Source organism: Eulemur rufifrons, chromosome 29, assembly GCF_041146395.1.
Source record: "Eulemur rufifrons isolate Redbay chromosome 29, OSU_ERuf_1, whole genome shotgun sequence".
Taxonomy (NCBI): Eukaryota; Metazoa; Chordata; class Mammalia; order Primates; family Lemuridae; genus Eulemur; species Eulemur rufifrons.
The window spans coordinates 34,749,450-34,765,908 of record NC_091011.1 but is presented as its reverse complement, the minus strand read 5'-3'; the positions used below and the strand labels follow the sequence as shown (position 1 = coordinate 34,765,908).

Sequence of the window (16,459 nt, the reverse complement as noted above, 5' to 3'; positions counted from 1 at the left end):
TACACTGAGAAACCCTCAATCAAATGAGAGAGAAGAAGAAAAACTTTTTCTGACTGGTAAATAAGGTCTCAAAATTTTTACCATTTACTTTATTTCAGGAAAGTACTAAACAATGTGTTTGAGTATTATTAAACTTGTGTAAACAGGATATGACTTAACTCCGACACACTTTTATTTCCAAAAACTATGTCTCTTTGACGTAGGTTGTACCTGATAGACTTTGCCAGGAATATCATGCAGACACAATTGGCACTTTTCAGCAGTAGCAGCCAATATACAAAGTCCTCTGAAGTGAAACAACAAAGGTCACCTTACCAGCTACATTCCCTAATACAGTTACTGTTTTAAAGAAAAATTTGTATAAGAAATGGAGTAAAAAAAGCATTTACATACAAAAACTGGCTGGTAAAAGCAAGACAAAAACTTCAAATTTAATTCATGATTGGAAGAAAAAACATTTTCTGAAATTTTATTCTGGTTTGAAGTCCTGTGGCATTAAGAGTGAAACATCCTGCATAGCAAAAGGGAGACTGAATATTATTGTAGGAGCAATGAATGTGTTGCATTTAATTGCTTAATGTCTGGCAAAACATCAAAAAGAATAGGATAACACAGAGAAAATAGAGCAAAGGATAGACTTGGAAGGAGAGAGACTGAAGTGGATCAGCTTCTTTGTCTCATTGTCAACCAACAAGGTCGCTGCCTGTGTTTCATTCAATCCAAAGGATTGCAAATTATTACAAAGGAAAGTTTTCACAGTTCTTTCCTTCGTTTGCTTAGGAGGCAGAAAACTATCAGAGGAATAAGGGACAAAAAATATTCATAACAGAAAAATCTATTTGTCATTAGAAATAAGTTAACTGAATCAATTTCACTTATAATCATTGACAGATATTTTAAAATTGGCAGTTATTTAATAATTATTAACTAATAAAATATTACACTGGAGTTTAGCTATAGCAATGTGGACTATAGCTGAAGTAATTTAAAATTTACTATGCTACTGATATTTTATGTGACCACAAATTATGTATGAACAATTTTATGTTTAATTTCATGTTCAGAATTCTGAGAAGTCTAGAAAGTATTTTGGTAGGGTAGGTAACAGTGCTGCATAATAAGTTAGGGGTAATTTTGGTTTAGAATTTATTGAGGACAATCAAGTTCTGGTGTGGAATTATTTAAAAAAAAATGTTGACCTTAAGCTTGAATAATAAAATAACAATTTTAAAAATTTGAGATAATGTTAAGCTGAACCTAGACCATGAAAAAACAGTTTTTAAATAAGAATTGTTAAAACCTGAAATGGAAAAAGCTGATATTTATTGAGCCCTTACCCTGTGCCAGGCATTATGCAAAAAGTGCTTGACATACTTTTAATATCCTAATTTATAGGTGAGAAATTGAGGATACAAGATGCATTTCTATAGTAGACAAGCAATAAAGTGATAATGAATTAACTGAGGTTAATGTGTTATTCAAAGATTTTCACAGTTCTCATTTGTGAAAAATAAGCTTATTGAAATTCAGGACTGGAACACAAAAATAACATCTCTTGATTTTATTTTGCATGCATACATTCATAAAGTTTATTAGTGTTTTGTAAATTCTTGTATGATAAGTGTTTCTGATCTGACACCAGTCACAATTATATTGTACCTTTACCTATTTTTTGAAAGAAGCAGAGATTTTATTCCTTCCTTTTATTCTTTCATTTATTTTCTCCTTTTCATTTCTCCCTAGTTCATTATTTCTTTTAAATCGTTCACATTTTGTATTTCCTGCCTGCCTGTCTTCATTCATACAAGGCCAGGTGCTTAATTTTAAAATCTCATTCAAAATGGTGCCACGTCATCTGCCAGGGCCAAGAATCCAGAGGTGCTGTCATATTTCTCCCTGCCAGCGTGGATCTCTTCCGAGCCCCGCCCTCTTCTCCTCACCTGCTTCCTGGGGAATGACACAGAGGCCGCTGTCACAAGCTCTGGCCTAGGGCTCCCTCCCCCACGGCCTCGCCCCCTCTCCCTCGCCCTGGGACCGCTCCGCCCCTCCCGGATCCGGGCCGGGAGAGCGCATTTATTTGCATATTTCTACCTTTGTTCCCTGCCAGCGGCCAATCAGCGCGCGGGGCGAGACGGGAGGCTGGGCGGGGCTCGGGCTCGGGCTCCAGCTGCTGCGGCCGCAGGTTCCAGAGCGGTTCTGAGCCGCGGCGGGCGCACTGCACTCGGCAGCCCCAGGCCCCGGCCCCCTACCCGTGTCCGCGTTGCTGCCCCGCCTCGGCCAGGCCCTGAAGGCAAGGACAAAGCAGCTGCCCGGGAAGCTCCGCAGGAATCGAATTTACAGGCAGCTGCCGGTAATCACAGGCTCCAAGATGGTTTGCGGGGGTTTCGCGTGTTCCAAGAACTGCCTGTGCGCCCTCAACCTGCTCTACACCGTGAGTACCCCGACCGCGTTCCTACCCGCTTAGGGGCTTTGCACCTGCTTGGGCGCTCCTTGGCTTCCCTGCCTGGCCGGCGACTCACTCGCTGCATCCGCGCCCCCTTCCCGTCTTCCCACGCTGTGCGCGCCCCGGGCCTCGCCATCAGTCCCCGGCCGGGGACCAGGAGCCGGCGCTTGTCGCAGTCTGTTCCTTTCCTTCATTGTGAAGCAGCAGTCTTTCAGGCTCGCTGGACGCGTCCCTGCCACATTGCTCCACCCCGCCCCCTCACCCACCTCCTTGTTTTTCAGACATTTAACCAGACCTTCCCACTTCCCGATCTCTGCTGCTGCTCGTTCCTAGCTTCCAAGCCCATCTGGGGCACGTTTGGGGGCAGGAGAGCAGCCTGGGGTTTGCGGACAGTTTTGCAGAATAGCGCGGTTTGAAATTGATGAGGCGGCATATGAATGGTCTGCTTCGGGGTTAGCTCTACGTGCTCTTGTGATTTTAATTGAGGCCACCGAGTAGGTTCACAGGATATCCGCTGCTTCCGAAGTTTGTTTCGTGCTTACAATACAGGGATGTCTTTTTGCTATTGTTGTTGCCAGTTTTGCTCCTACTTGATGCTTTTTCCATGTGTCTGCTCCCTTATCAATAGCCTAACTCCATTTTAAACGAAGTCCTCCAGTAAATAAGCGAGCCTCCACCCAAGTCATTTCTTTCCCTGTTAATCAACTGGGGCCTCTGGGTTCCACCGCTGCAGGCTATCTTTGTAATTTTTGAGGCGCAATTCTGGGTGAACAGGATGGGGAGGACAGATTGACGTTTATTGAATGCCTGCCACGTCCCCGGTTTCACGTACACCGTGTTCATTCTTTATCTGATAACTATCCGAGGGAAGGGGGCATTGTCTAAATTTTAAACATAAGGTAACAGACCAAAAAGGGTTTGAATAAGTTTACACAGCTAGAAGTTGGCGAGTGAGGAGGGGAACCTAGGCTGTGGAATCCAGATCTTTCCACAGGCTGCCTCTACGGGGGTGGGGGGAAGAAACTTCCTCTTCTGTCATCCCTCCATCACAGTCTTGCTCCCTTCTATAAATACACCTGGTGCTTTGCAGCACCCACCCTGAAAACAAACCGAGCACCCCTGCATTAGTGAAGAGCTAGGCCATCTGTGCAAGCTTAGGTTACATCCTTGGAATAGAGAGGCTGCCTTGTGGTCACCAACAGGAGAGAGAGCCTGGGTCGTTTTACCATTACCGTTCCTTTGTATGTGAACATGATTGCAAAGCTTTGAAGGCAAGACAGAAACAGGCATGGAGTATGCTTTCCTGGCTAGTTAGAAGGAATTTAGTCAACACGGTCATTAGTGGTACTTACGGGGCAAAAAAATTCTAGAACATCTGGTGATACAGTTCCTTGGAGATACATGTCAAGTTTCAGATCAGAATCCATCTTTGTCTTACCTGATGCATGCTTATCACATCGGTTGTTTATTCAGTAAATGCTGACCAATTTTCCAGTTTTTTTTTATTTTAATCAGTGTGACTGGTCTGCTTAGAACTTCAAATTTCCTATTTTGTGCCCTGACCTCTGTTTTTTTTTTTCGTGTCAATGATTTAGTCATCTGTTTGCCAGACACTTAGAGTGTCTGCTTACACATAGTAGAATGTCTACTTTGTGTATTTACGTGACTGAATTGTCTATATAGATTGATGTGCAATATTTTTTTTAAAAGGCAAGATATATCATTTTTAGTTGTATTTACAGTGTATCAGGAAAGTAAGGTGGAAAAAAGGTGATCTAAAGGGACATATTAAGACTATTAATATCTATTCTAAATTATTGACCTTCAAAGTGTATTCTATTGATTTTAATAGCTATACAGTAAAACTTAATGAATTGGAAATTCATGAGACTATAAAAATGGTTAGTCCTTTTAAATCATAAACTTTTTAAGCAAAGGGACATTTCTTACAATGAATAGTGGTCACTTCTCATACATTGTGCATAGTCTTAAATAAGTTCAGCAGTTTAAAGTGGAGGCAAATGGCAGGTAAAAGTTGGACCAAGTCTTAAATAGATGCTGAAAATGTGTCATAGCTGTTATTTAGATTCTTTATCTTCCCTGGTCTCTCTTTCAACATTTTAAGATGGAAAAAAATGTGAAGTGGTTGAGGGTGGGGTGGAGCTTGGGGACCTGGGAGACATTTCTTTGTAAATCATGAATAGAAGGACCCTTCTAATCTCACCCTGGTCACTGCCTGTACCCAAAGCTGCAGGATTAGGTCTGAGGTCATTTCTAAAGTGTTGGTAAAACTAGGATTGCATATGGGAATGGCAGGTGTAAAGGCCATGGCTGCCTTCAACATCATTACTGTTGGGTTGAAGCATTTTCCTGAGGAACTTAGGATTCTCCCAGCTGAACTGTCTGCATGCTCAGGTAGCCCAATTATGAGTCCGAGGTTTATGCTAGATTCATGATCAGTCCAGAAACCATGTCACTAAAACAAGTTGGAAGTCTGAAACCTGTCATGGAAATTTGGTCACTAGACAGAGGTTAAGAGTTGATTTTTGTTTTTGTTTATGGCTTGGTGGTTTTAGTTAACAGGATCTCTAGTACTGGACAACTTTAAATTAGTGTAGTGTATGTTAGCAATTTGTAAGTACAGAAGGAGGGGGGAAGCTATAATCCCTTATTTCACCTTCATGGTGTTCTAAGAGAGGGAATGACTTCCCTCAGAGCTTCCTATGTTTAAAGAAACTGAAATTTCTTCCATTCAACAAATATTTTTCAGGTGCCTACTATGTGCCAAGCTCTGTTCTCCGTTTGGAAATGCAACGGCGAACCAAATAGGGCTTAATAATCAATATGCTTTGATGAAGCCTTTTTAAAAAATTTACTATTAATACTTTTCTACATATGATCTCAAGAACTATATTTAGTCAGTAAGCACTTGCCTACTGTGTGCACTGTGCTGAGAACTGTGGGAAATAATAATTAAATATAAAGACAAACACCCTGTGAAGACAGGATCTAGTTGGGGGACATGCAGTGGGAAAATTAAATAGTATATAAAGGATATATTGACTTTTTGTGCCATAAAATTTAGGACTGGGGGAGAGCTTTGGTTTAGAGAAGTTGGGGGAATAAAGAATGTGTTATTGAATTGGGGGAATGTAGAAATAGCATGTGGATCTTTTTGATATCATTTAGGATGTAAATAAAAATTAACACTATTTTGGGAAAATGATTTATTTTCAATGTTATTTTTATATGAATAATTCAGGTTGAAAATATTTGACAAATAGCAAAACAGGACTTTTAAAACTATACTTAGTGACTGGTGGAGAATTTTGGAACTATGAAATAAATGTTATATTAAAATATGTAACATTTTAAAGCTTAGTAATACATCTGCTTATGCTTCTTAACCAGAGAAGAAAGCTCTATTTTTCAAAAAAGGTATAATCTGTCATGGGATTGGTGGTTTAAAAAATGGTAGCTGACTTTGTTAAATAAAACCAAACTGAAAATTATGACCAAAAGTGTATGTACTGGGACATTAAGAGTTTCACTGCCAGTTTTAGGTATGTATGAATGAATGAATGGTTTTAACTTACGGTTTTAAAGTCAGGAGGGAAATTTTGGAAGTTGCAGTTTTGTTTTTTTTTTGTGTGTGTGTGTCATTCTTCTAAAATCTTCCCAAGTTTATTTCTTTTTCTTATTTTTTAATTTTGTGATTTTTTTTATACTTTTGGTTGTTTTGATAAAAATTCTCACACAGCATCAAAAATTATACTGATTTGGCCGGGCGTGGTGGCTCAGAACTGTAATCCTAGCACTCTGGGAGGCAGAGGTGGGAGGAAGATCACTTGAGGTCAGGAGTTTGAGACCAGCTTGAGCAAGAGCGAGACCCCGTCTGTACTAAAAATAGGAAAAAAATTAGCCAGTCAACTAAAAATAGAAACAAAAAAATTGGAGCCGGGCATGGTGGTTCGCGCCTGTACTCCCAGCTACTTGGGAGGCTTAGACAAGAGGATCACTTGAGCCCACAAGTTTGAGGTTGCTGTGAGTTAGGCTGACACCACAGAACTCACTCTAGCCCAGGCAACAAAGCAAGACTCTGTCTCAAAAAAAAAAAAAAATACTGATTTATATCTAAGTTCTAAGACTTTACATCTATTTATATCTAGTTCTAAGACACACTAATTTACATTTTAACGTCTCAAGTTGGGATGCATTTTATGGTAGATAAAATGTTCCATATCTGTCAGATAAAGAAAAAGTTCATGGGGAGAAAAATCACCGGAAATTTGAAGAAAATGAAACTTCTCCAACTCTTCTACTTGGACAAACAGCTTGCTTTAATAGAGTTTTAGTTTCTTCATTTATAAATCGGTGATGAAATTTTCCATTCTTCCCTCATGCAGTTGTAGTGAAGATAAAATGAGATAATGTATATAAATGCTTTAGATGTAGTACAGAAATAAAATTAAGTTGTTATAGCTTCAGGTGGAAAAAGTTGAATTACTTTAAACTTCTGAATTACAAACCTTTGTGCTATAATGAAAAGATTTTTAAGCTATTGGGATATTTAATGTGTACAGGCTGGAGTTAAGTCACCAGGCCCCATGGGGGCAAGAGTTCATACCTTCAATGTAAACAGAATCTTTCTGTTGTAAGAAAAAAAATGACTGAGGTGTGGTAAGTGTAAATTTGGAATTGCAATTTTTAGGCTTAATTGCATGTTTTTTTGGTATCCTAATTTGGTCAATGGGGCAATTGTAATTGGAAAATTGTAATTTTGTTCAGTCTCAACCCCAAAATAAATGAAAAACACCAATATTTCAATCAAAGAAAAATCTTATTACAGTTGCTTTCAAATTATTGAATTTGCCATTTTTCAAAATTTTGATCATTTTTCAAATTATTCTCGTTTAATATTTTAGTGAGTGACTAGGTTTGTAGTATTCTCTCTCTGTCATTGTTAAAACCACTGAATGAATGTATAAAATTTGGTTGCTGAATATTTGTTTGTGGTTGGAATTAAGAAAATGATTCACTATCTACAGGCCCTTGAATTTTCAGAGGACATCATTATGCTGATATTTATAATCTGCTTTTGTGCCAAATATGTTCTTAAAATTTCTTAACTTTTGATTTAAAAATACAGTAGCAAAAATGTCCCTTCATGCCATTTTTCACTTGAAATGAACTTATCGATGTTCACAAACTTTACAAAATTACGAAAGGCATTTTCAAAGAAAGAAACAATTAACTTGGGGGAAAATTCATCCCATATTGTAAAAGTGATATTTGAAGACCTCAATGGCTTAATTTATACACAGTTTTAACAGTGGGGTCGTCATTTCAAACACATTTGAGTTATTGGTGAAAGCAGGCTGGGTTTGGTCTTTCCTTCTTATCACATTTTACCTGCATTCATCTTCATACATCTTACCACTGTAAAAGGAATAATCCAAACCCACTTGTAATAATTTATGAAAACTCTAGGACAATAAACCCAAATTCATGAGCATGTCATTCAAGATCTTTCGCTGCCCAGTAACCTTCCATGTACAGTGCTTTATATATTTCAGCCATCAGGGATTCCCCACAATTTTTTGCCCTTTTGCTAATCTTAAACCCTTCTCTGTCTTTGGAAAGTTACTGAATAAATCCCCCTAGAGGCTTTATCTTTACTTTAAAATTTTCTCTTTGGTATCTTAATATTTTGAGTGCCAGCCCAGATTAATTCAGTCAGAATTTGTGGGTAGGAGGGAGGGCATATGAGAGCTGGTGTTAGAAGGTTTTGTTTTACTTTGTCTTTGCCATTAACCTTACCAGAGCTACATATTGTAGATAATTGTGAGCCTGTTCTTTTCCCCTGATAGACCATTGACTTCCTTTTGGCAGAGATCATGTATTTTTTTTCTCTTGTTGCATCCTCCAGTTTGTAGTGTTTTTTTGTTTGTTTGTTTTTAACATAGAACATAATTTGTTCTCTAAATATTTCCTGAAATGAATTTGCAGAATTGGCTGCCCCCTTTCCAACTGTTTTTCACAGTTAAAACTTGCATAAGGAAAACTTTTGTAAAATGATACTTAGGGTTTTTTTTTTTTTTTTTTTTTAGCCCACAGCAATCAAAATTAAATCCAGAAGCACAGCTAAATATTTTAAAGCATGAAAGTTAGCAGTAGGTTAAAAATTAATAATATTAAGTAGGAATTACTTTTATCTGTCCACCGTAGAATCTAATATTTCTTGAAATGCCCTCTTTTGTTCTATTGTTGGCCAACCATTCAAACACCTCTGTGGGTTTCCTGCAGCCTTTGCCATGAACAAATCTACTTTCTGTTAAATTGTATTGTAATTGTAGTTGTCTGGGGTTCTTTTAATATAATTGTGCTATAAGATGCACCCAGGTCATTTTCTTTATTTTATTCATTGTACTCATAAATATTAATCGAGTACCAACAGCAGTGAACAAAACAAACCAAAATGGCATAACTTCATGGAGCCTATATTTATGGGTGCAAACAGATGCTAAACAAATAAATAAATTATAGATCACAGTAGATGGTAACCAAGTGCTATGGAGAAGGATAAAGCAGAGGAAATGGAATGAAGAGTGGTGGATGGATGGGGGAGGATACGTACATGGTTTCATCTATGGTGGCCACAACTGGCCTGCTTAGGAAGACAACATGGGAAGAAAAGCTTGAGGAAGATGAAAAACAAATATCTGGGAAAAGTGTTTCATGTAGAGGGAACAGCCTTTGAAAAGACCCTATGGAGGACTATTTCTGGCTTATGCAAGGGACAAAATGGGCAAGCAGTACAGTGGTAGGAAATGAGGGCAGAGAAGTTATGGGGCCCAGATTATGATGGTCTTGAGAACACTATAAGGACTTGAGCTTTAAACCCAGTGAAATGGGGAGCCGTTGGTGGGTTTAGGCCTGAGGGGAGTCATGGTCTGATTTGTATGCAAAAGATAGTCTGGCTTTTGAATTAAGAATAGATTATAGATGGCACAGGTGAAAGCAGTGAGACTAGTTATAAGGCTATTGCTGTAATTTAGACATGAGACAAAGGAATCTTGGACTAGTATGGTACCAAAGGAATGAAAAGAAATAGATTCTGGGCCTGTTTTGGAGGTGGGGCCAGACCCGATTTTTTGAGAGAAATGGACAAGTCACAGAGTACTCGTGATTTATAGTTTATACAGCTGGCAGGATAGATTCACCATTACCTGGGATGGGGAAGACGACAAGTGGAGCTGGCTTTGGGATGAACGTACGGGGTATTAGATGTGATGCCAGTAGGTAGTCAAGGGGAGATGTCAAGCAGCACTCATACTAACAACACTGTCCTTCAGGGGAGAGGGTTACCTGGAGATTTAAATTTAGGGAGCCATTGAAAGAGTTGAGAGTGGATGAAATCAAGTTAGTGAGGGTAGATGGAGAAGGGCAATGGTCTGTGGATTGAAGCAGTGACACTCAAACATTAAGAGGTCCAGGAGATGAGGAAGATTCAGCAAAGGAGCCTGGAAAGGAATGGCCCATCAGGTAGGAGGAAAACTGGGTAGAGGTAGGTGTCCTAGAAGCCAAGTGCAAGCCATTTCAAGGACATGGGATTAAATATCTGTGTCAGATGCTGCTGATAAGTAAGATGAGGAACAAGACTTGATTCTTGAATTTGTCAGTAAAGAAGTCGTTCAAAAGAACCTTTTATTTTTCTTATGATAAACCCCTCAACAGTAAGGACCATGTCCTCATCATTCCTGTTTTCCTGCGTGCCTGGAACAGCCTTGGCATATGGTTGGCATTTAATTGACTGAATGCTGGAGTCAGTGCAGGATTGTTCTGCCCATAATTTCATTTCTTGTTGCCCAAAAGTGCTCCAAAGAAGGAAAAGATAGGCTGGGGTTGAAACTTTGTTGGCAGGTGTAGATGTCACCTCAAACTAGTTATCCTTGGAAAAATGACAAGTGTGGGTCCCTTATTTTCAATTTCCTTTATGAAATTTCTTTTCAGGAGATATAATACTTTGTATTTTGGCACCATGGAGCACCAGAAAGAAGAAAAATATGGGCAGGAGCAAGTCAGGCTTTCTGTGTCATTTGAAGAATGAAAAAATAAAGCAATCAAAGAACTGAGGTTTTGCCTTCAACAGTAAACGTCTGGTTATTTAGCAAAATTTAGATTATTTATAGAATTTTCACATTTCCATCCAGATGTTTGGCATCATAGAAACACATGTTTGTGCTTCAGTTTTCCACATTAAGCAGAAGTTCAGAGGAGAGTTCAATGTTCTTGTAATTCCCTATTATAAATGTTGAAGCATATGGAGGAAGATAGTCTGGGGCTTTTGTTTTCCTTACATATCTATGGATGCTCTATTATGTTTTGGTGATAAAGTGTTTCTATATCTTATTACTGTTTTATTTAATTTTTTGTTTTTTTTTTATTTGATCCCATTACTCCTTGATCTTACTACTATTTTAAATTTGTTGCCATCCACTACCATCATAACTTCTCTCTTGCTTTAGTGCTAACAAAACATTTTTGAATAATTTAACTACAACATCTAATCCAGTTTTTTCAAATGTTCTAAATTCCTCTTTCATCCTCAAAGCAATCCATTTACACTGGGGGAATTTTGATGGTCAAAAAAAGTGGCTGTTTTAGCAATATTAAAATCTGTCTTTTTGGCCAGGCGCGGTGGCTCACGCCTGTAATCCTAGCACTCTGGGAGGCCGAGGCGGGTGGATCGCTCGAGGTCAGGAGTTCGAGACCAGCCTGAGCAAGAGTGAGACCCCGTCTCTACTAAAAATAGAAAGAAATTATATGGACAACTAAAATATATATATACGAAAAAAATTAGCTGGGCATGGTGGCTCATGCCTGTAGTCCCAGCTACTCGGGAGGCTGAGGCAGTAGGATCGCTTAAGCTCAGGAGTTTGAGGTTGCTGTGAGCTAGGCTGACGCCACGGCACTCACTCTAGCCCGGGCAACAGAGTGAGACTCTGTCTCAAAAAAAAAAAAAAAATCTCTCTTTTCATCTTATTCATGAAACATGGTGGATATTTGAAAGAATGAAAATCTCTTTTATAGGTTATATAAACAGTAATATGGAACATCATTAGACTGAATTTTCTTCCCCCCAAATATTGCATAGGTTGGTGAATAAGCATTTGCTTGTCCTTAAAGTGTAACGAGCAATATCATAAGCTCTTTCATTCCACATTTTATTTTTGAACACTTCTTCTGTACCGGGCACTTAGCCAGGTGCTAGGAATATAAGATCAACATATGCCTTGATTATATGGCACTTAAAGTGTAGAAGGCTCATCAGAAGAATTCAAAGTATGGCTGGGGTGGGAAATAGTGGCTAACGAATTACCTCCAGAGGTAATCCAGGCCCTTCACATCTGAGTATTTGTCAGTTTAGGAGTATGGACTTTATCCTAAGATCAGAAACAAAGGACAGCCAGCATAGAAATGACCCGATCTGATTTGGCTTTAAAAGGAAAAAAAAAAAAAAGACCATAATATTAGTTAGGAATAGAGTTCAGCTGCAGGTAATAGAAACCTACCTACCACTGCTTAAAATGGTAAAGTTTATTGTTTTCATGTAAAAAGAAGTTAAGATGTAGGTAACCCAGAGCAGGTATACAATTCAAGCATGTTGTCCTGGACCCAGTCTCCGTCTGCTTTGCTGCGCAGCCATCCTTGGCATGTGGCTTTCTGCCTTGTCATCAAATTACATCTCCAATTCTAGGTACCATGATTTGTTCTATGCCAGAAGCAGGAAGATGCTCTAAAATTCCTTTCCTTGTAAAGCTTTGTCTCTTTTTTTTTGTTTTTTTGCCGAGGGGGGGGAGGGGCAACAGATTTATTGAGGCATTATTGACATAGTAAGCTGCACATACTTAAAGTATAGCATTTGATAAGTTTTGTCATATGTATACACCCGTGAACCTGTTACCACATTTAAGACCTTGAATATATTCATCACCCGGAAAGTCTCCTTCTCTATAATCCCTCTTTCCTGCCCCCCAATCCCCTGCTCCTAATCTGCAGGTAGCCACTAGCCTGCTCAGTAGTAAAACTTAGCTTGGAGTTAAATTTAGGAAACCTAAGGAGGGGTTTGCAGAAGAAAGATGGTCTAGGACATTACCCTGGCTCATTGATTTCCGTCTTTTGATCTTAGGGAAAGAAGCTTTAGGGAGGTCTTTTCAGCTAACAGGGAGTGCTCATGTTTTCTTAAAGTTTATTGACAAGGGGAAGAATTTAGATCTGGTTTTAGTAGGTAGAGCAGTCATAGTGGTAAAGGTAAACAGGGTTGATGCAACTTTGCAGATATTAAAAAATTTATGATGAGATCCTGCAAGATGAAGCTTGTGTTAATCAGGATTCTTTATGGGTTATTGATGATCTTTAAAGAATTTGTTGGCTCATATAACTGGGACATCCGATAGTTGGATTATAAGGTTTTGCTGGATCAAGAAGCTCAGAAAAGGTCAGAATTCTCTTACTCTTTCTATTTACATTTCAGCTAAGCCTCTGCTTAGCATCTTTTTTGAGGCTAGATCTTTCCATGTTCAAGATGGCCACTGGCAGAATCAGTTTTGTCCTTATAACTTGCTATAGCAGAGGAACCCATTTTTTTTTTTTTTCAGTATTCCTGTATCAGATTTTATGGGACATACTTATTGACCTTGTTGGTTTATGTACTCATCCCTTGGATCAGTCATTGTTGACAGAAGCATGAACAACTGTGATTGGTGGCCCTGAATCTCGTGTGTCTGCAGCTGCTGATGGTCGGAAGGGCCAGTGAGGCACTTTTACTAAGGGTCGTATGAGAAACACACGTACTGGGTTGCAAGAGTGACGTATGTCTAAGACTGAGGTCATTCCTGCTCTGGGCAGCAATTTCTTTCTTCTTAATTCTAGGATATTCTGGCACTTTCTTCATCATTTGAAAGTCTTAGTGTAGAGGTTTAACATTTCAACACCCACTTATGCTAGATTATAGAGAACATTATGCAGGTATCTTTCTTTGTTCTTTACTAACATTGCATGTATCAATCCAAAAGGTGCTTAAACACATGCTGATTGGTTTTAAACAATTCTGATTGCTGGAGTGACCTCAAAGATAAAGTCTCTTCAGCCCAAGTAGAATTTCTTGCTCCCCCTCTCTAGGCAACACATTGTGTGTGCTCGTGCTTGTGTGTGAATGCAGATGTATGTAACGAAACTTCTGGGTCAGATAAAAAGAAAAATAAAAAGCACAGAATGAATAAGCTAGCATTTGGTGCTTAACTAGTGGAAAGGTCAAATGAGTAGAGAGCTTTATTGTTCTTAACACATCACTGTGCAGCCAGGTCTCATAGGGAGTATGTTAAAGAGGTGCTGCTATTCAAATATAATACATATTGATCTGGCTACAAAGCATGAACTACAATTTCTTATGCATTATAATAGTGTCTTGAATATTACATCTCAGTGTTAAAAACTACTTAAATATATGGTAGGCAGTATGATACAGTCCTATAGGGAGGAAAAAAATGCACTGATCAGAAAGTTTGCTGCAACTCTGCCACTGTGTCAGTGGGCATGTCACATTGGTCCTCTAAGTTCCTCACCGATAAAATGAAAGGGATAGATTACGATCACTGTCCAGGTGCCTTTGTGCATTGCTGTTGGGTGAGTTTGTGCTGTCTTGTGAGCCTTGATTGAGAATTTCTACACCTTCCCTAGCACCAGCATCCTCCTGTTTTGTCACCTTCATTACAATCTATTCCAGTATGCACTGGTAGTTTTGTCACTGTCACCTGCTCTTGGGATTTGCTTGGGGAAGCAATGCCAGTCTGGCTTTGGTGTGCTTTTTGTATTACAGCTCTTTTAACTCTTTTTCAAAGCTCCTTTTATATGATTTCTCTTTCTTTATTTTAAAGAGAAAATAGGAAAGATTTGACACTTCCTGCTCGTAAAAACATTACTAACAATGAGTTAACAGATGCATCATCTGTTTTTATCAGCAGTTCTGTCTCCCAAAGGAAGGAAACTGTTTGTCATAGGCCTAAATTTACTTTCTCTTACAATTAATTTAATAAGAAAACTGTTATCATTATTAAACAAAGGATTCTTTGCAGTTCCTTTGTCTAGTAAGTTCTAGGGACAAACAGACTTTTTAATTATGCATTTAGAATTAATTTTATATGAATCAATTATTTTTAGATCACTAGTTTGGAAGACTTTCACATAATCTCATTCTCTCCCAAATTACAAACTAACCATAACACATAATTACCACTATTCAGAAGTAAATTGTTTAATTATTATCTTTAAAGGGCTCCTGTTTAGTAAAAGTTAAAGAAACACTGATAATCAAATCTTATTAGAGGCATACTATAAATCTTTAGGTGTTATTTCTAAATTAAAAAGTTAATTATGGATATTTGGAAGATTTTTGTTATAAGGTGTTAGAAACACCCATCACAGGAAAACACATTGTTTTCAGTTTTTTTTTTTTTTTTTTTTTTTGAGACAGCGTCTCACTCTGTTGCCCAGGCTAGAGTGAGTGCCGTGGCGTCAGCGTCGCTCGCAGCAACCTCCAACTCCTGGGCTCAAGCGATCCTCCTGCCTCAGCCTCCCGAGTAGCTGGGACTACAGGCATGCGCCACCATGCCCGGCTAATTTTTTCTGTATATATTTTTAGTTGTCCATATAATTTCTTTCTATTTTTAGTAGAGACTGGGTCTCGCTCTTGCTCAGGCTGGTCTTGAACTCCTGAGCTCAAACGATCCACCCGCCTCGGCCTCCCCGAGTGCTAGGATTACAGGCGTGAGCCACCGCACCCGGCCTGTTTTCAGTTTTTAAACTAAAAAAAATCAACATATTTTTGGGGGTTTTTCAGAAAATTGATGAACTCAAATAAGTTCATTTGTACAGTTTCACTGTTGTAATAATAAATGCAAATTTTTTTTTGTATTGGACAATTGAATCTATGTTCTCTTTCACTTTCAAGAATGGCTCTTACAAATGAGACTCCATGCGTTTATGTACCTGGGAGCTGTGTATGAGGAGGGGGTAGGGCAGTGTCTTGGTTCACATTTGAGATCATCCAAGTGTGATGGAGCTGGAGAATCGCTTTCTGTTATAGACATGTGGAGAATCAACAAGGTATTGCCTGCTACCTTCAGATGTGTACCATTTTCATTCAAAAGCCTCCTTTTCCCAAAATGGGAACAATTTGTAGGAGGGAATGTGGACTGTACCTGAATATGCACAGATGGGAATTAATATGAAATATTTGAGAGACAAATGAGAATATCTTAATCAGCTAGGTTTGGGGAATAGTGGCAACTAAGTCTGGATGAGGAAAGTTGGACTAATTTACAGAGGAAAGCAAAGCCAAAGGATTTAGAATTTGGGACTTAGTAAGAAGAGGGGGTTGTTAAAACTTTCAAGGCTAGTTTTTATTAGGGAATATTTCCTATGCACAGAAATTAATATGGTAAACTCTTGTGAATTCACTAGTTAGATTTCATAGATACCAGTGTTTTGCTTTGTTTCTCTCTCTCTTTCTCTCTCTTTTTATAAGAGATGGGGTCTTACTGTGTTGTCCAGGCTGGAGCGCAGTGCCTATTCACAGTTGCAATCATAGCACATTATAGCCTCAAACTCCTGGGCCCAAGTGATCCTCCTACCTCAGCCTCCCGAGTAGCTGGGACTACACACACCCACCACCACACCCGGCTAATCTCTGTTTTTAAGAAGTTAAGTGTTAACGGTTGAGCTAAAGGCCCACTCTAAGGCTTGTCCCCATTTTTCCCATTTCAAAAGTAGTCACTATCCTGAAATCAACATCTGTCATTTCCATGCATGTTTGTGACAATTTCACATATTAGTCATCCACAAAGAATATACACTGTTGTTTCTTGTGTTTGAAAATTTATATAAATGGGTTGTTTTCTCTATATTTATGGAAGGTGTCTGATTTATTCTTTCATATTTTTGATGTTTGTCAAT

General features: G+C 38.7%; 1 protein-coding gene across 1 annotated transcript in view; it reads left to right on the top strand.

Moving 5' to 3' along the window:
• Nucleotides 1–2,158: 2,158 nt before the first annotated feature.
• Nucleotides 2,159–16,459, top strand: part of TSPAN13 (tetraspanin 13) — a 32,434-nt gene continuing 18,133 nt past the window's right edge. Inside the window, exon 1 of the mRNA XM_069461606.1 lies at nucleotides 2,159–2,431. Coding sequence (XP_069317707.1) covers nucleotides 2,369–2,431 — 63 coding nt within the window. The 5' untranslated portion in view covers nucleotides 2,159–2,368. The remainder of the gene's footprint in view (nucleotides 2,432–16,459) is intronic.